The following is a 19,831-nucleotide window of genomic DNA, read 5'->3' as shown; positions in this document are numbered from 1 at the left end:
AAGAAAGAAAAATAAGCAAACAGAAATTTTGTTAGCTGGAATGTATTTACTTGCTTGTTAATATAGCTTTCCCCAATATAACAGAGTTTTAAGCATAGACAATTCATTTTCATGTACTTAAAGGGCTCACACTTGAAATTGTAACTGGATGTCACATGACACAGTTTTGTGCCTGCCGTTTTTTGAGGGACCTCGTTAGATGTTGGTGCTGCCAGCTGCAGGCAGTGTTTTCTGTGTCGATATCTTCACCCTTGAGGAGGCCAAAAGTGTCATATGAAATGGTCTGACATGAGGAAGTTGTGTCACAGTAAAAGAAGATACAGATAAAAGAAGATTGGCTATTTAATCATTATCAAAGCTGAGTGGTATTCATTACACTATTCTTACACTATTCTTTCTATTCTTGTTAAATATTCTACAATCTGTCTTTGTATAGGTTTGAAATTTTCCTTATAAAAACTTAAGAAAGGGCTTCCCTGGTGGCGCAGTGGTTGAGAGTCCGCCGGCCGATGCAGGGGACACGGGTTCGTGCCCCGGTCCGGGGGAATCCCACATGCCGCGGAGCGGCTGGGCCCGTGAGCCATGGCCGCTGAGCCTGCGCGTCCGGAGCCTGTGCTCTGCAACGGGAGAGGCCACGGCAGTGAGAGGCCCGCGTACCGCAAAAAGGAGGGGAAAAAAAAAATTAAGGAAAAGGCAATGAAGTTGATGAACGATTAGACTCATTTTTAAGATCTAGGTTACTAGGAGTTTACCTGAAGTAATACATAGATATGTATCTATGTATATGTATCCTGTTATTTCAGGAAAACTACCAGTAATCTAAATCTTAAAAATATATATCTCAGTGTTTATAGGCAAATAACTTGCTCTCCAGCTCATCAGTTCACTGACCACCTACCATGCGTCTGAAAGTGTGCTAAGGTTTAGTACTCCTTGATACGGGTCCACTGACAGGTGTGATTAGCTCTTGATAATCATAGCATAGTTGTGATTAGCTAAACGAAGCAGAGTTTATGGAAAATTGTGTCATTATTAATTATAAATAACTCAAGTATTTTAAGGAAAATATAAGAAAAAACCATGACTTTCTGTGTTTTTTTGAAATCCATCTAACCCAAATCCTCTATCATGAATTCCTTGAAAAAAAGTAGCCAGAATTTCTTCAGCTTTTCTCTCTCACCCTAGTTTCCTTATGTTTAAATGAAGAAAATAATAGAAAACAGTAGTATCTGCTTGAAAAAGAATTATTGTTTCATCTACACCAAATAAACAGAATAAAGGAACACAGATGCTGTAATAGAAGTATGCCTAGGTAGAGTAGGAGCCCAGAGGAGGGAGTGGGCACTTTTATAGGTATTATTCAGGGACCAAGAGAGGCTACAGAGAGGGGGAACTCCCCACCCCCAATAAGCTTAATGCTGAAAGAGGATAAGGTCCACCCAAGGCAGGGAAGGGCAAGAGTGTGAACAGAAGTGTGGAAGGAGGAAAGAGCATGAGTAAAGCAGAGAGGGTGCAGTGTGGGGTAGAGCCCAGAGAAAGGGGCCTTATTTCAGAAGTTCCTATAGATGTGCCTAGGAGTAGCTGGGGAGCTGGGTCCCTTGAAGGAGTCTTTTTAAACAGTCTACCTAAACCCCACTCATGTTCCTGGCTGTGGTGTATAAAATTACGTTAGAATAATGTACATAGTAGAAGTGTGTACAGTTACCAATGCACAAGTGAGGGTGGGGACAGCAGGTGGGGTAGAGGTCTCAGCAGTGGCGAGGGGGAGGGAGAGATTCAGGACGTGCTCAGGAGATGGAAGCTCTAGAACTCGGCGACATGAAGAATAAGGTGGAGCCCAGGGGAGACAGGGTGGCGTGGGCTCTGGGTGACAGTGCAGAGAGGTGAATGTTGCAGGCACAGGTTTGGGGAAGAAAATGATTGAGGTCAATTTTGGACAAAAGGTTATGTCTGCCAGTTCAGGGGTCTGGAAGCCTGAGCTGAAGACAGATTGGGGAGCTCAGGACCTGGTTGGAACAGCATGAGGGATTTGAGCACAGAGGCGAGGCTGTGTGGGCGTGATGGTGATACTTTCAGGCCTGTGCAGGAGGGGAAGCCGGCCAGGGCCACAACGGACCGGAGTCCTCAGAGAGGAGGGGAGGCGCAGGAGGGCGGCTTGGAAACTGGTGCCGGAGAAAGGCGGTTTAGGAGCTCCTTCCAGATTCCTCAGAGACCGAAATGAGGACTGAAAAGACTATTTTGGGTGTGAGAGTGAAGAGTTTATTGGAGGCCTTTCCCAGGGCAGTCTCTTCTGTGGAGGATAGGGGAGAAGTAAGCAAAATGTGTTTTGGGGCGTTTTTTTGTTTGTTTGTTTTTTGCGGTGCACGGGCCTCTCACTGTTGGGGCCTTTCCCGTTGTGGAGCACAGGCTCCGGACGCGCAGGCTCAGCGGCCATAGCTCACGGGCCCAGCCGCTCCGCGGCATGTGGGATCTTCCCGGACCGGGTCACGAACCCGTGTCCCCTGCACCGGCAGGCGGACCCTCAACCACTGCGCCACCAGGGAAGCCCTGTTTTGTTTTTTGTTTGGGTTTTTTTTTTGGACGTGCTGTGCAGCTTGCAGGATCTTAGTTTCCTGACTAGGGATCGAACCCGTGCCCCCTGCAGTGGAAGCGCAGAGTCCTAACCACTGGACCGCCAGGGAAGTCCCCGCAGGGCATATATTAAATGAGTAAATAAATTACACATTTTTTTGTTACTCTACCAGGACCTTTCCTTTTTCAGTCATCTTGATGTCCTGGGGCCCCTGGGTAACTTAGAGAAGATGAGGAAATTCTACCCTCTCAGATTTTACTGGTGTCCTGGTGCCGTCCCCGCAGCAAGGATCTGGCTGTGTCCGCTCTATTTCAGCATGTATTTTCAGTTTTCGTCAGATGCCTCCAAACAGTGAAGGACGCTTTTCTCCTGTTGCAGCAGTTTGCAGTCTTCCTCAAAACTTGGCGTCTCTCACCCCTGCGCAACCACGGCAGTCCCCAGCCTCTGACGGGCAGTGGAGTTCTTGTCAGGGAAAACAGAAAGGCCAGCTCCCCATTACTAACGTGCTCTCAGTTCAGCTGTGGAGCTATTATTTTATCTCCTTGTGAACTGTTGGCCCCCATGGGCCCTGAATTGTTACCAGGTATGGCTGGGATTCCATCCACTCCATCACTGTCACCATGGGCATCACTTGACTTCCTGCTTGTGTCCAGATCAGTAGGTTTTATGAATGTCCAAATACCAAAATCAGACACCTTTTGCTTTTCACTAGGGGAAAGGTAGAGGAAAACTGTTCTAAGATTTAATGGATGGACCTGTTTAATGAGTATGGAAATTCAGGTGACAGAGGATCATAACTGATGCTAGGAAACAAAGTGATGAGAACACTCATCAAAGAGGATTTGAGTCCAGGCTCACTTCAGCAGGGAGCACAAAGTGGTTCCCCCTTTTGCAGGTGCGCGGCCCTCAGTAGTTTTATCATTTAAAGCAGGGCCTCTTAAAAGATTTTTAAGGAAAATAAATATTTTTTAAATTGTATTTTCTTACTAGCGAGAAAAGAAACGTTTCCCTCCACCAATAGCAGCAAGGAACAGAGATTCCTCCCTTTGGTCTTTTAAACGAAACAATGAAAAACATCGTCAAATATGGCATTGCTTTGAATTCAAAATTGTTATAATGCTGTGCATAATAGAATTCCTCAGGGTAGTGTTTAAACTAGTTGACATACAAATTATCCAAGTCCTATTAAACCCCTTTACACAGCAGCCGTGCTCATAGACATATGAAATGACATATATATGAGGGTGCCCATTGCCACATTGTTTATAATGGCAGAAGATTGGAAACAAGCTAAATGTCCATTGGTTTGGTCTGGTTAAATCTATTTTCTCCCTGTGAGTGTGCACATGTGCACACACATAAGTAAATGGGATACTATACAGCTGTAAAAAATAATTAGGAACCCCTCCAGGTACTAATGTGGAAGATCACCAGGATATACTTAGTGATTAAAAATGCAGTGCAGGGCTTCCCTGGTGGCGCAGTGGTTGAGAGTCCACCTGCCGATGCAGGGGACACGGGTTCGTGCCCCGGTCTGGGAGGATCCCACATGCCGCGGAGCGGCTGGGCCCGTGGGCCATGGCCGCGGAGCCTGCGCTTCCGGAGCCTGTGGTCCGCAATGGGAGAGACCACAACAGTGAGAGGCCTGCATACCGCAAAAAAAAAAAAAAAAAAAAAAATGCAGTGCAGCACAGTATGCTACCATTTGACTTATAAAAGGAGGGAAACAGAGAGGTGCATGTGACTGTTTATAGATTTGCTCACATAGACACAGGAAACCCTATAAGGATATATGATAAACAGATACCATTACTTACCTGCCTGGGGAGAGAGTAGAAGCATGTGGGCACCTGAGGTAGGAGGCTTCTCACTGTGTGCCTTTTTATATTACTTGTTTTTTGGATCATGGGAACAAATTACCTATTGAAAAAAATTAAATTAAAATTAAAAATTTTTATTCTCTACCCTTTTTAGCAGAAGATTTTATTCTCTAGTAAGTAGTGGTTTGAGAAGGTCTTCAGTTGCTTTATCTGTAATAATTTTCGTGCAAAATCCTCAAGGAGAGATTACTAAAGAAATTGTTCTGGAAAATCTCAAAGACTCATGTTGTTTTTCTTCTTTTCTTTTGGAGACTTCCTTCATTCTGCAGTTTTCAGAGATCCAGGGAGAGGTAATTAATCCATTAGGTTTTTCCTAATGAGTGGGATACAAGTATTATCCTACTATCCTAAAACATGCTTGCTTTTACCTTGAGAATAAGAATGCATTTTTAAATGTAGTTTTTATAAGACGACTAAATTTGACACTGTACTGTTTTTGGCTCTTACCCTTTGGTAAAAATAACTTTGGTAATCGGTATATACAGTTCCTCTCAAATGTTCCTTGTTACCTGGGCTATGAAAATATCTGTCAGAAGAGACCAGGAACAAAGGCATCTGATGGAATATAGAACGCTCTGGAATGTGAAGAGTAGGAGTTAATTTATTAGTTAAGCAAATGATACAGTAAATGAGAACTTTTAAGCTGTACTTTTTTCAAGCATGGGACGGGGGAGAGAAGCAAAGAAGAGAGCAAAAGTGCCTCGGGCCTTCCTTCAACGCCACAGAACTTTGCTCAGTGGGACCATCCTGGCTTCCTTGCGTGAAAGTATTTAACATACAGGGAAGTTGAGTCGGAAATATAATTTTAACCTGGAATCGATGCTTAAAATGCTAGAAACTGTATTTAAAAAAAAATGAAAATTATAATCACAGTTACATCTACCTTTCAAACTCGTGTGGGCCTGTTTCTGGGTTCTCTGTTCCATTATCTATGTGTCTATCCCTCTTTCTTGATTATGAAATCAGAGTCACAGACCAGAGAATCTGCCGTGTCCTCCCCACCTAATATCAGAACATCCAGGTTTAGAAGCAGGGAGAGGCCACGGAGTAAGTTCAAGTCTGCCTTTCCCTACTAATTTTCAGTTAATGTCATGGCAAAGATTACTCAGTCGGGAGAGAACTAACACTAAAAGGTGTGTCCGGGAGGCAGGAGCAGAGAGTGTGGTAGGATTAGGGCTCTTGGGGAGGTGAGAGCAAGTGGTAAGGTACTAAAACAGTGTCACACTTTGGCCTATAATACTTGGAATTCGGCCAGCCACATTTTGCATGGCCTTATTTATTGATGCTCGCTACATATTAAAGATGGAATTGTTTACTGAGCTCCACCAAGATGCAACTGATGAGCTAATTGATCTTAAAAAGATAAATTGAATTTTATTAACTACTCTTAACTTTTAATTTCACCTTATGGCCTAAAAGAAATCACTCTTGAAAAGCTTTTCAATTAAGAATATAAAATATTCCTAATTGCAGTGATGTTGTTATTTACTGTTACTGGCTATTTCATCATTATTGTAAGGCAGTTTTTGTATAGGTATAATGAAAGCTTAGCAAACTTTTTGTGACCAGTCTACCAGATTAGACTCACATTTAGGTGCAGAATTAATTTCAGCAGATTATTTTTCCATTTAAACAGTGGCTGTGCCTTGAGATCTTTTGCAATCCACGGAACTCTGTCAACAGAAAATACTGGTCTTACTTAAAGACATTTTAAATGGAATTATATATTTTTAAATAAGTTAGTAAGATGTTTGTCAGCTTCTGATTGGAGTTTATGGTGCAATTAAAAATAGCCAAAAGCCTGGATGAATATTCAGTTAACAAAACTGAATTGTGTGTTTTGGCCCCATCACCTTCCAGAAAACTGCAGTTATGTAGTGTGGCACTAGTTAAGGCTGGTACCAGATATGAGTCACCTCTTCTTTAGCTGCACGACAAGCCACCTTTGGACCTGGAATGTCACTGGTGCTTCTCTTTGTTTACCTCTTTGTCACTTTCCTGATCAAAACCAGACCCCTTGACGGAATACCCAGAGCATTTGTGTCTGTCTGGAGAGCGGTAACAGGAAAACAGGAGGTGCCCAACGGGGACCGATCAGGTCTTCAAGCCAGCTGAGAGCGTGCTATGTTTTTCCCTGTTGGGTTTTGCCTTTAAGCATAGTGTCCATCGACAGATGAATGGATAAAGAAGATGTGGCACATATATACGATGGAATACTAGTCAGCCATAAAAAGAAACGAAATTGAGTTATTTGTAGTGAGGTGGATGGACCTAGAGTCAGTCATACAGAGTGAAGTAAGTCAGAAAGAGAAAAACAAATACCATATGCTAACACATATATATGGAATCTAAAAAAAAAAAAGTTCTGAAGAACCTACGGGCAGGACAGGGTTAAAGACGCAGATGGACATAGAGAATGGACTTAAAGACATGGGGGAGGGGGGCTTCCCTGGTGGCGCAGTGGTTGGGAGTCCGCCTGCCGATGCAGGGGACGCGGGTTCGTGCCCCAGTCTGGGAAGATCCCACATGCCGTGGAGCGGCTAGGCCCGTGAGCCATGGCCACTGAGCCTGCACGTCCGGAGCCTGTGCTCTGCAGCGGGAGAGGCCACAATAGTGAGAGACCCACGTACTGCAAAAAAAAAAAAAAAAAAAGACATGGGGAGCGGGGAGGGTAAGCTAGGACAACGTGAGAGAATGGCATGGACTTACATATACACTACCAAATGTAAAATAGCTAGCTAGTGGGAAGAAGCCGCATAGCACAGGGAGATCAGCTCGGTGCTTTGTGACCACCTAGAGGGTTTTCTCTAGTTGCGGTGTGCAGGCTTCTCATTGCAGTGGCTTCTCTTTGCCGAGCACGGGCTCTAGGCGCGGGGGCTTCAGTAGTTGTGGCTCGTGGACTCAGTAGTTGTGGCTCGTGGGCTCTACAGTGTGGGCACAGTAGTTGTGGCTCGTGGACTCAGTAGTTGTGGCTCGTGGGCTCTACAGTGTGGGCACAGTAGTTGTGGCGTACGGGCTTAGTTGCTCCATGGCATGTGCGATCTTCCCAGACCAGGACTCCAACCCGTGTCCCCTGCATTGGCAGACAGATTCTTAACCACTGCGCCACCAGGGAAGTCCCATTGTGGCTGATTCTGAAGGTTGATAGACATGAAAAATGTCAGAAACATCACAGATTGATCTTTCCAGATTTCAGTAGTGGAGCGTGGATTACTGTGGTAGAAGTTTAAAAAGAAAAATGCCATACTCTTTGACTTTGAGAGCTGAGCTCATAAGAAAGCAGAAAGGCCTGGTGTCTGGCCAAGTCCTTTTTATTCATTGTCCTGAGTTGATCTCCCTCTGAAGTACCTTTAACTGGGATGCTTCCTTTTTTCTTCCCCAACATTTCAGTAAAGGGAGAATAACCCTGGACCAGCCAAGCATGTGAAATGTATTGGAAAGACACTAATTGCCTTGTCCCTGGGTGGCAGTGTGTGTTGCTAGACCCCGGACCACAGATTCCACTCCTGGCAAGAGAATGGACATGTACAGCCAGAGAGAAAGAATATAGTGAATGATTTCAGTGGAGTGTTTCTCCAGAGATCTGCAGGTATCAGAAAGAGGAGGGAGGAGTGTTATACCAGTTTATCATCCAAATTTGTTGTTCCCTTGGAAGCAGAGCCTGTTCTGTCCCAGAGCGATTTGAGACACTCTGTGTCCCCGTCTCTGGTTAGCGAGACTGTGAGATTCCTCAAGGTTAAGATGGTGGTTAAGGGAGGTGGATGAAATGAGTCTCCGTTTTTCGTTCTCTGATGGGGCTAACGATATGGCTAAGGCTCTGTGTAAGTACTGTGTGCATCCTTTCAAATGTTTTCACTTGAGATATTCGAATATATGAGACAGTAAGAGTTACTGCCTCTATTCAGATTTGGGAGTAACATTGGGTGTGGGAGTTCCAGCTGGTAAAAATTACCCGGGAAGCTAGCAGAGCCCTGAGTGTGCCTTGGGGAAGAGGTGACACCTACAGTATTTGTCACTGGACCACACCAAAGGGCTGAGGTGCTGACTCCAAATCTGCTGCTTAGTTTTCCTAAGGGACAGAGTCCCACTGTGTCAGCTGCCAAACAAGGAAGAAAAATGTAAAGTATGAAAACAGATTTATTCTGAAATTAAGTATGTTGTCTTCAGAACAACCTTGCATGAGCTTAAACCCTGTAAAGAAAGCGTGAGACTTTTCTTCCTCTGAGCTCAGTAGAGTGTTGACTTCATTGTCCCGTCACCTGATGGTGACATCCCAGAGTACACAGAGCTGCAGCTTCCCAGACAGATAATTAAATTTAAATGCAAAAAAGTTAATGAAACATTAAAGTATGTAAATCAGTGTGTGATTCATAGTAACACAAATGCTCCTACAGTGACATGTTCATAGTTCATTTCCCTCATCATCTCTTCATGTCTCTCTTGCTTCCTAGCTTCCTACTGTTGAGCATCATACCTTTGTTAAAATATCAAGTGCTGAGAGAGCTCCTGGGGAAAATGGGCTTCTGTAAGATAAACAGGATCCAGATCACTTAGGGCTTATCGATTTTATGATCAGTACTTAGGTTGCTGCTAAAAGCAGATAGGTTTCCAGTACATGTTGGCAACCTAAGAGGGCTTTCTTCCCCCATCCACCTTCAGGAGCAGCAAAGAACTTACTTTGCAGGCGATTACTAATGAAGACTCAAGTTGATCGTCAGGGTCACTCATCTGTGGAGTACTGGCTTAAACTAATATAAAATACCATTTTTTAAACTCTGGTGAAAAAGAAGTCAGAGTGATTATCAGAAGACCAAAAGAGAACGTACAGCATTTAAAAGAGTTATGTCTCATCTTCATTACTGGTTTTTATACTGGTAGTATGGGTTGGGGTTTATTTCTTTACTGGATGGGACTGATGTTCAAAGTGTTTCGGTGCTGTCACCATTTTTATGGCTCAAGCTCTAGACAGGTAAACTAATCCATCAGCTGGTGGGCATTGTTTTTGTATTATGCAGTGAACTCTCTTTAATGGGAATTTACAAGACAAGTTGAAAGTACAGTCAGACTTGTTCATTCAGAGACTACCATTATTGGCAACTTGTGACTACTTGGTTTAGGCTTAACTGCCACTCACCTTTAATATCTGTTAAAAAAAAAATGAGAGGCTTGGTAATATGCTGTTCTAGAGTTTTTACTTTCATGAATGGTATGTGGCGGAGGAGAAGATGCCTGACTGTATTAGAGCTGTTCCTAGGCTTCCGTCGAGAATCTGAAGTGAAAGAGGGTATCTTGAGGCACAAGAGCAGAGAGGGCCTAAGGAGCAGAGCGGAAGGGAGGATTTCAAGAGGAATGTCTTACTAAATCCCTGTTTTGTGAGAAGCAGCATGATATAGGAGAAAGATTATTAGGAGGCTGTAAATTGTAGTAAGCAGTAAACCAAGGTTTATTTAGTTCATGTGATTTTTGTCAATGACATTGCATCATCTCACAGATTGACCAAGTCCTCAAGTCTAGGGGACGCAAAGAAGGTAAGTCTCTACCTTCAACAGCTGCTGTGAGGGAGGAAGGTGCACCGTCGCTGGCACAGGTCTTTGCATTGGCAGACATGACCACCTTGCCCCGTCCCTAGCCCATCGGGGAGTGAACACCAGTGTTCACAGGTGTGCAGTGGAGCGACTGCAGGTACAGGAGAACCACCGACAGCATGAAAAATTGCTATTCCTGTACTATACTGTCAACCTCTTGAATTTTGACACCTAAAATTTTTAATAAAATAGAAATGCTTTTTTTAAAAAAACAAAACTTCAGACTGTATCTTTATCCTAGAAGTTCATTCTGCATTTGGCTTCAGTCCTGCCTTAGGCAAATGTTTAGCCATTTGGACAAAATGGGCAGAAAACATGAACAAATTTCTCCAATATACAAATATATGAGTGGCCAATAAGCGCATGAAAAGATGCTCAACATCACTAATCATAGGGGATACCCAGATGTGAGGTGGTATTATTAGGGAGAGCAATTCTATAAAGAAGAGGAAGAGTACTTAGGTAATAAGATTTATCATGTCCTATAACAAGAATAAAGCTTTAGTAATGTGTAACAGATTTCTCTTCAGTATCTTTAGATTTTTTTGTTAGTTGATATGAATCAAAATTCCTGATTTTGTCCTTAATAGGGCCGGTGGGAAAGTCAACAGGATGTATCGCAAACTGCTGTTTCTAGAGCAACCACTCCGGCTGCCCCATCTCCCCCTGGTTGTCCCCAAAATAACCATTCTCCTGATGCAGGTAAGTTACATTTTCCTTTTTCAATCACTGTCATGAAATTTGAGCATCTTTCAGAAGTAGTTTAAATCAGGATTTCCTACCAGGTAACCACTGTCCTACTAGTTAATGCCTGTCTGAATTTTCCCCTTCCTTATCATAACGTGTTGAGTCCCATTGTTTTGAATGTTGAATTTATCTTGCATTCCTGTGAGAAATACGACTTGATCATGATGTGTTGTCCTTTATATTTGTTTGATTCTGTTTGCTAATATTTTGTTTAGAGTTTTTGCACATATGTTCTATGATGAATATATGTACCTTTTTCATAACATTGTCTTTGTTAGGTTTTGGTATCATGATTACATTGGTTTCATCAAGTGACTTGAGAAAAATTTCCTCATCTTTTTTTCCTGAGTTTATGTGAACTTGGTATTACTACTTCCTTAAATGTTTGACAGGATTCACCAGTGACACTCTCTGGGCCTGGAATTTTCTCTGTGGGAAGATTTTAGATTATGACTTCAATTTCTTTATTATAAAGTTAACTTTTTATATTTCTTTGTAAGTTTTCATAAATTATGTTTTTTAGGGAAATTTCTATTTCACCAAAATCATTAAATTTATTTACATAAATGTTACAGTGTTCCTTTATTGATCATTTAATGTTTATAGGATCTGTTGTTATGTTCATTCTTTTTATTCTAAATAGATAATTTTTGTTTTCTTTCTGTTTTTCTTAAATACTTTTTTTTTTTTTTTTTTTTGCGGTACGCGGGCCTCTCACTGCTGTGGCCTCTCCCGTTGCGGAGCACAGGCTCCGGACGCGCAGGCTCAGCGGCCATGGCCCACGGGCCCAGCCGCTCCGCGGCACGTGGGATCCTCCCAGGCCGGGGCACGAACCGGTGTCCCCTGCATCGGCAGGCGGACTCTCAACCACTGCGCCACCAGGGAAGCCCTTAAATACTTTTGAAACTGGTTTGTCAGTTTTCTTTAGTCTTCCCACAGAGCCAAATTGGTTTTATTTTCTGTTTCATTGATTGTTATTTCTTTCTGCATTTCACAAATTTTGGCACGATGTGTTTTTTTTATCATTCTGTTCCAGATATTCGAATTTCTCTGATTTATTCTTCGACCCCTGGGTTATTGGGTAGCATATTAATTCATTTTCCTATATCTTGGGGGTGTATTATTATTATTGATTTCTTATTTAATTTCATTATGAGCAGAGAACAGACTCTTCAAAATTTCAATCTTTTTAAATGTTTTGAGACTATATTCTATCTTAGTGAACATTCTATGTGTATTTGAAAAGGTCTATTCTGTTTTGGGCACAGTGTTCTGTATATATCAATTAGGTCAAGTTGGTTGATAACCTTGTTCAAACCTGCTGTATCTTTACTGATTTTTTTCCCCCTCATATTTGTTCTGTCGGTCATTGAGAGAAGGTGTTGAATCTCTAAACAATGATTGTGAAATTGTCTATTTTTTCCTTTAATTATAACAGTTTTTGCATGATTCATTTAGAAACTCTGTTACTGGGTATAACACATTGGAATTGTTATTTTTTGCTGACATAGTTATGTTTCTTATTATGAAATGTCCCTTGAGCTCTCTGGTAATACTCTTTCTTTGAAATCTGTCTTGCTTGATATTAGTATAGGCACACGAACTTTCTTTTGCATATTGCTTGCATGGTGTATCTTTGCCTCAGTCTTTAAAATTTTAGCCTGTATTTTTATCTTTAAGAGTGATTATCTTATAGACAGCATATTTAGGTTTAGTGTTTTTTGTTTATCTAGTCTGACAATTTCTGCCTTTTAATTGGCATGTTTAGTTCTTTTACATCTAATATTATTATTGTTATCTCTGCCATGTTGCTGTTGGTTTCTGTTTGGCCTATTTATTTATTTTTTCCTCTGTAATCTTTTTTGTTTTCTTTTGGGTTAATTGAAAAATATTTTGCAGTATTTTATTTTTTCTTTGGCTTTCTGGTATACCTGTATTTACTTATTAACATCTTTGTTAAAGGAGTCTAGTAGGTATCTTTAATTTTACCACAGTCTACTTAGAATTAATAATTACCACTTCCCACTGCACAAATATAAGAATCTTGCAACAGTGTAATTCCATTTACCTGTTCCCCCACCCCTCTTATTTTGTATTATTGTTGTATCTTTTGCTTTTATAGGTGTTGTGAACCCATTTTACAGTGGTTGTTTTTTTTTTCTTTTTTTCTTTAAAACAGCTCTTTGTCTTTTAAGGAAATTAAGAAACTATAGATAATCTTTTATATTTTCCTTCATATTTATTATTTCTGTCACTACTCCTTCCTGAAGATCATATATTCATCTGATATTATTTCTCTTTAGCCTGAAGAATATCCTGTATTATTGTGCAGTTTTCCTTGAGAAGATGGGTCTCCCCTTTTGAGAATATCTTTATTTCACTTTTTTCTTCAAAGGATATTTTCACTAGGTAGAGAACTCTGAGTTGATAGCTTGTTTTCTTTTAGCTCTTCAAAGACACTGCATTATCTTTTACACTTCTTTTCTGATGAGAATTCAGCCATCATTTGTGTCACTTTCCCACGACATGTGGTATATCTTTGTTTACGTTGTTTGCTTTCCAATTTTTCTCTTTATTTTTCTTCTTAGCAAGTTGGGCAGTGATGTGCTTAGGTATAGTTTTCTCAGTGTTTATCTTGCTCGGGTTTCACCGATGTTCTTGGGTCTATACATTGAGATTTTTCGAACAGTTTTGGGAAATGTTCAACTATTAGTTAATTACATTTTTCCCCTGCCCTTTCCTGTCCTTCTGAGAATCTAATTGCACACATGTTGTATTGCTTAATATTGCCCTATGGGTCACAGAAGCTCTATTCTATTTTGATTATAATTTTTCATCTTTTTATCTTATTTTTGTTTCTTCTGATTGGATAATTTCTACTGCCATTTCTAGTTTTTTATTAAGCACATCCAAGAATTTTTAAATTACAGTTATTCTTTTTAGCTTTAGAATATCCATTTGCTGCTTTTTTTAAATAGTTTTAATTTCTCTGCTGATATTTCTTTCATACCTGTATATTTGTTAAGACCATATCTTTTTTTACATCCTTGGACCTGTGTATAAAAACTGCTTTTAAACTTCTTACCTGCTAACTCCAGCATCATGACCAATCCCCTAGTCTTTTTCTGACTGCTTTTTTCTAGTCTATGGGTCATATTTAATGAGTTTTGACAAGTTTATTTACTCATGTAACTTACACCCCAGTCGAGCTCTAGAAGATTTATGTGACTCCAGTTACTCCCCACAGTGCATCAGTGTTCTGATTTCAGATTAGTTTTGCCCGTTCTACAGTTTCATTTAAATGGAATCATATAGTATGTGCTCTTTTTGTGTTGGGCTTCTTTTGCTCAGCATATCTGTTCAAGTCATCCATACTGTTGCATGTATCAGTAATTTATTCTTTTTTGTTGCTGAGAGATATTTCACTCTCACAGTGGAATTTATCAGTTTTTAACCAGTTCTCCTGTTTATGGACATTTGGTTTTTTTGCAGTTTTTGGCTACTGTGACTAAAGCTTGTTCTTGTATAGGTCTTTTTGTAACATTTCTGTTGAGTAAATACCTAGGGTGAAATTACTTGGTCATAGACTACTACCTTGTTTAAAAATTCTGTAAATTAAAGAAAAAGATTCTAATCAGTGTTTACTTGATTTGCATATTTACCACTTTGCTCTGCTCATCATTGCTTCCTGCTCATTCCATGCTTCTGAGTTTAGTTTCTTTTTTAGTGACTATGTATCCATCATTAGCGCTTTTAGCAATCATCTTTTTTTTTAGTGACAAACTGTTTCTTTTGTATGTTAAAGTTTTTATTTTGCTCTCACTTTGAAGAATCCTTTTACTATGGAAAATATCAGACAAAGTAGAAAGAGAATCATGGTGTGCCCTCCAGTGCCCCATGCTGATTTCAGAACGATCAGTGCATCACCAGGCTTACTTATCTGTGCTCCCACTACGTCCCCACACCCTCTCAGAATGACTTTAAAGCAAATCTCAGATATTATCTCATCTGTAAATACTTGTACATGTATTTCTAAAGTAATACCCACAGTAACATTTCGTTCCTAAGAAAAATGAAAAATAATTCCAAAATATCATTAAACATCTAGTCAGTGTTCAGATTTCCCCAGTTGGATCAAGAATATCTCTTAGTCATTTTGAATGAAAATCCAAGTAAGGTTCACACATTGTGATTAGTTGATACGTGTCTTAAGTCTGTTTAGTCTATCTGCTCTTCATCTTTTTTCCCTGTTGCCTTGTATTTGTTGAAGAGACCAGGTTTTGTACATAGACTCTGTACATTTTTACTTTTACTGGTGACATCCTCACCAGGTTATTTAAACATGACTCTCTGTCCCGTGTATTTCCTGTAAATTGGTGATTAGATCCACAGCCTTGGTCAGATTCAGGCTAATTTGAGGGAGGGACGGAAGGTAGGGTAAATGAATGGGTAGTTTTATGTACTTCCCTTAGGAGACACATCATGTCTGATTATCTCTTTTTCTGTGATAGATGCAGCCTTTAGTTGATTATTGGCTAGATATTTAATTAGAGGTCATCCTCACTCTAGAATGTTAGTTTAACTGCATGTAAAACTTTAGATTATTCCTAATTTTTTTCTTAGCATTTAGATGATTATATCTTCTACCTCTTCATTCATCTTAAACTTTTTGTTTGTCTCTTCTTTTTTTTTTTGGTGGCCATGCCGCGAGGCTTGCAGGATCCTTGTTCCCTGACCAGGGATTGAACCCTGGGGCCCTTAGCAGTGAAAGCATGGAGTCCTAACCAATGGACTGCCAGGGAATTCCCTTGTCTCCTCTTTTTTGTTTCTCTCATCCCTATTTTTGCTTTTGACCTATCTCTTGGCAAATAGCTTTCTCTTTGCTGTATTTGTTTTAATGACTGAGCTCATGATTACAGAATATCCTTCTGTAACTTTTCCTAGTTTACTTAGAGTTAATAGTCCTTTATGGAAAAGGTAAAAACTGTACAGGTCCGTGCACCATCTGTATTGCCAATGAACTTGCATCGTCTTGGTCCAGCGTGGAGTAGAGGTGGGGATGGTCATGTGCTTCTCTTCAGGCAGCCTCATATACAGATGCCTCAAGTTGCCTGGCTTCTTCTTTTTAAAGTGTTAATTAGGGTACAGTTTTCAAGTCACATATGACTTGAATTAGTTTTTCTTGAAAATTTAGTCTTATTCACTAAGAATAAAGAATTATAAAGAATAAAGCATTAATAAGTCTCCTAATATCATAGGCGTTATCTGCACGTCTGACCCCAGCCTTTGGTAATTAAGAGCAGGTAAGAACAGGGTTGGTTCAGGGCACTTGTCCCTCTCTTGTGAAAACAACTCAAACACCACTGTCTTCCTGAAAGGTCAGTTTCATCATCTTCATTCAGTAAACAGCATGAAAAATTAAAGTTGAATAAGATATGGTCCCTGACTTTAAAGAGGTTAAAGTCTGGATGGAGAGCTGTACGAGTGTGTCATTGGCTATGTGATTTAAAAATGAAAAGCCCCATTTTATTCTAGGGCAGAAGTTATTGGGTTGGCCAAAAGGTTCATTTGGTTTTTTTCCCGTAACGTGGTTCTAGTAGCAGTTAGTTGTCTTTAACTTCATTCGAAACAGTTTTGTTAGATTGTATTGCGACAGCTGTCATATCAGCGTGCATTTAAAAAAAGACTTATAAAAATTGGTGAATTTTTGTGTAGCCATTTTAATATTGAAGATGGAAGAAAAAAAGCAACATTTTCGGCATATTATGCTTTATTATTTCAAGAAAGGTAAAAACGCAACTGAAACGCAAAAACAGATTTGTGCAGTGTATGGAGAAGGTGCTGTGACTGATCGAACGTGTCAAAAGTGGTCTGTGAAGTTTCTTGTTGGAGGTTTCTCGCTGGACGATGCTCCACGGTCGGGTAGACCAGTTGAAGTGGATAGCGATCAAATTGAGACATTAATTGAGAACAGTCAACGTTATACCACCTGGGAGATAGCCGACATACTCAAAATATCCAAATCAAGGTTGAAAGTCATTCGCATCAGCTTGGTTATGTAAATCGCTTTGATGTTTGGGTTCTACTAAGTGAAGCAGGGGGGAAAAAAACCCTTCTTGACTGTATTTCTGCATGCGATTCTCTACTTAAAAGTACTGAAAACGTTCTGTTTTTAAAACAAATTGTGACAGGCGAAGAAAAGTGGATACTTTACAATAATGTGGCACAGAAGGGATTGTGGGGCAAGTGAAATAAACCACCGCCAAACACACCAAAGGCTGGTTTTCATCCAGAGAAGGTGATGTTGTGTATATGGTGGGATTGGAAGGGAGTCCTCTATTATGAGCTCCTTCCAGAAAACCAAACGATTAATTCTAACAAATACTGCTCCCAGTTAGACCAACTGAAAGCAGCACTCGATGAAAAGCATCAGAATTAATCAACAGAAAATGCATAATCTTCCTTCAGGATAATGCAAGACTGCATGTTTCTTTGATGACCGGGCAAAAACTGTTACAACTTGGCTGGGAAGTTCTCATTCATCTGCCGTATTTACCAGACCTTGCACCTTTGGATTTCCATTTATTTTGGTCTTTACAAAATTCTCTTAATGGAAAAAATTTCAGTTCCCTGGAAGAATGTAAAAGGCATCTTGAACAGTTCTTTGCTTAAAAAGATAAAAAGTTTTGGGGGCTTCCCTCGTGGTGCAGTGGTTAAGAATCTGCCTGCCAATGCAGGAGACACGGGTTCGAGCCCTGGTCCAGGAAGATCCCACATGCCACGGAGCAACTAAGCCCGTGCGCTACAACTACTGAGCCTGCGCTCTAGAGCCTGCGAGCCACAACTGGTGAAGCCTGTGCGCCTAGATCCCGTGCTCTGCAACAAGAGAAGCCACCACAATGAGAAGCCTGCGCACCGCAACGAAGAGTAGCCTCTGCTCTCTGCAAATAGAGAAAAGCCCACGCGTAGCAACGAAGACCCAACACAGCCAAAAATAAATATAAAAAAAAAAGTTTTGGGAAGACGGAATTATGAAGTTGCCTGAAAAATGGCAGAAGGTAGGGGAACAAAAGGGTGAATACATTGTTTGATAAAGTTCTTGGTGAAAATGAAAAATGTGTCTTTTATTTTTACTTAAAAACCGAAAGCACTTTTTGGCCAACCCAATAGTACTTGACCAGTTAGTGACAAGGCCCGGGGTTGGATTACCCTTCGCATTTAATAGGCACGATGGATATTAGAGCATTTTAGAAGTACCCCAATTGCTGCTATTTAATTGGAAAAGGAAACACCATTGTGTTTGAGGGTAACTATAATAAGAGCATGTCTTTTAATATTAATTTTTTTAAGGATACGTTTTTTGATTTATGTTGTTAGATTTGCTTACAAAGGATATGTGGCCAATTTACAGTAAGGAAGATGTCTCTGTAATTGTTTTTGCCTTATCTCTTTTCCTTTCAATATTTTTGGCAGGACTCAGTAACCTAGCAGCCTCCTACTTGAGTCCAGTAAGATCCTTCGTGCCGCAGATGCCGAAGCTGCTGAAGTCTCTCTTCCCCGTCCGCGACGAGAAAAGGGGCAAACAGCCACCTCCCCTCACACATCAGGTAAAAGCGCCACGAAGGCAACAGTGCCCGTGCTCCTAATGGGTTGCTGGCGCAGTGATGCTCTGCGCTGCGCTGAAGCTGGAAGGAGAGGGTACCGGCACTGGGGGCGTCAGAGCTGGGCTTTCAGACCTGGTAAAAGCTCTGGTAATTTCTCTTCCACTCTCGTCGGAGATAACAGAGCTGTTTAAACGCAGTGACGCTCTCAATCCTTTCTGCTTTTAAAAAATGCCAAGTACACTACTAACGTGATTTATGGTCATATCACTTAGAGCAACAATAGTGAAATTTATGAAGTGCACTTAGTGTTGTTTGTGTATTGCCAAACCGAAAATGTAATTCTATTTTTAATTCTTGATTTCGTTTCTTATTTCACACAATTTTACATCATCCCTGTCCTTGCTGCTCAACCTCTTTTTTCCTCTACTCTGGTTTACCTGTTCTTTCACTGAAATATTAAAAGTGATACCGTGTCTTATTTCCCCTTTTTATTAAAACTCTCTACCGGGCCTCAGAAGAAGTTTTAGAGAAGATGTTAAAGGGTTTTCCAAATAATCAGGAAGCTGCTCTTGTGTGATGGTGCCTGGGAAGGCTGTTGGAAATGCAATTTTTAGCCTCATATAGGTGTGAATTCAGCAGAAAATGATAAATGAGGATTTATTTATACTCATTCAAAAACACATACAGTGCATGTTCAGTTGTTGAAATAGTTCTTTTGACATCAGCTTCTCCATGTTCACTTAAACATTCAAGTTGCAGAAATGTAGGTGAGTCTCCTTGCCTGAGACCTTAACTATTTAAAAGACTTTTCTAAGTTTACAAGTGCATATTCAAGGGGATGGTATTAGTTTTGTAAGGTTGCTATGCAGATACATAATTTTTTCATTCTAGGATTATATGAGCATATATATCAGCATAGATGCACACATATTGTATGAAAAAAATTAAACATCGAGATTTTTGGAAATGTTTAAATTTAACCGGGCACTAACGGGTGCTTGACAGTTACCAAAATGAATCTGAGATGGCGAGAGCTTAAAAGAAATAGCAAGTCTAATATTTGGTGGGGGTGAGGGTAGGCAAAACGGATTTTGCCACGGGTTCGTCATAGCATACGTTATTCTGTTCTAAACTGCTACATCGTTGTTTCACAAAGTATGATTCATTTACTGTTTGTGCCAGAATTTCCATGGTAGCTTTTTAAAAAGGTAACTTTAAAAAAATACAGCCGGACCTTAAAAAAATGTAACTCATACCTCACCTTGGGACATCTAATAATCTGCATTTATAAGCACCTAAGGTGATTCTTATTCACATTAAAGTTTGATATCCACTGTTTTTCAATTGCTGTTTGGTGAAGACAGAGTTACGTAAGTTAGAGGAAATTGGAACAGTATTAGAAGTCATTGAATCAGACTACCGTTGTTATAATTATCAGCTACT

At 40.4% G+C, this 19,831-nt stretch overlaps 1 protein-coding gene across 1 annotated transcript in view; it reads left to right on the top strand.

The window, feature by feature from the left end:
- The window catches only part of KIF13B (kinesin family member 13B), a 187,740-nt gene that overhangs the window by 141,489 nt on the left and 26,420 nt on the right, over positions 1 to 19,831 (top strand). Inside the window, exons 36-37 of the mRNA XM_082657347.1 lie at positions 10,628 to 10,739; positions 18,258 to 18,391. Coding sequence (XP_082513473.1) covers positions 10,628 to 10,739; positions 18,258 to 18,391 — 246 coding nt within the window. The remainder of the gene's footprint in view (positions 1 to 10,627; positions 10,740 to 18,257; positions 18,392 to 19,831) is intronic.

The sequence above is a fragment of the Grampus griseus genome, assembly GCF_964374135.1.
Source record: "Grampus griseus genome assembly, chromosome: 6".
Classification (NCBI taxonomy): Eukaryota; Metazoa; Chordata; class Mammalia; order Artiodactyla; family Delphinidae; genus Grampus; species Grampus griseus.
The sequence above is the reverse complement of the archived record's forward strand: the minus strand, read 5'-3'. Positions and strand labels throughout refer to the sequence as shown.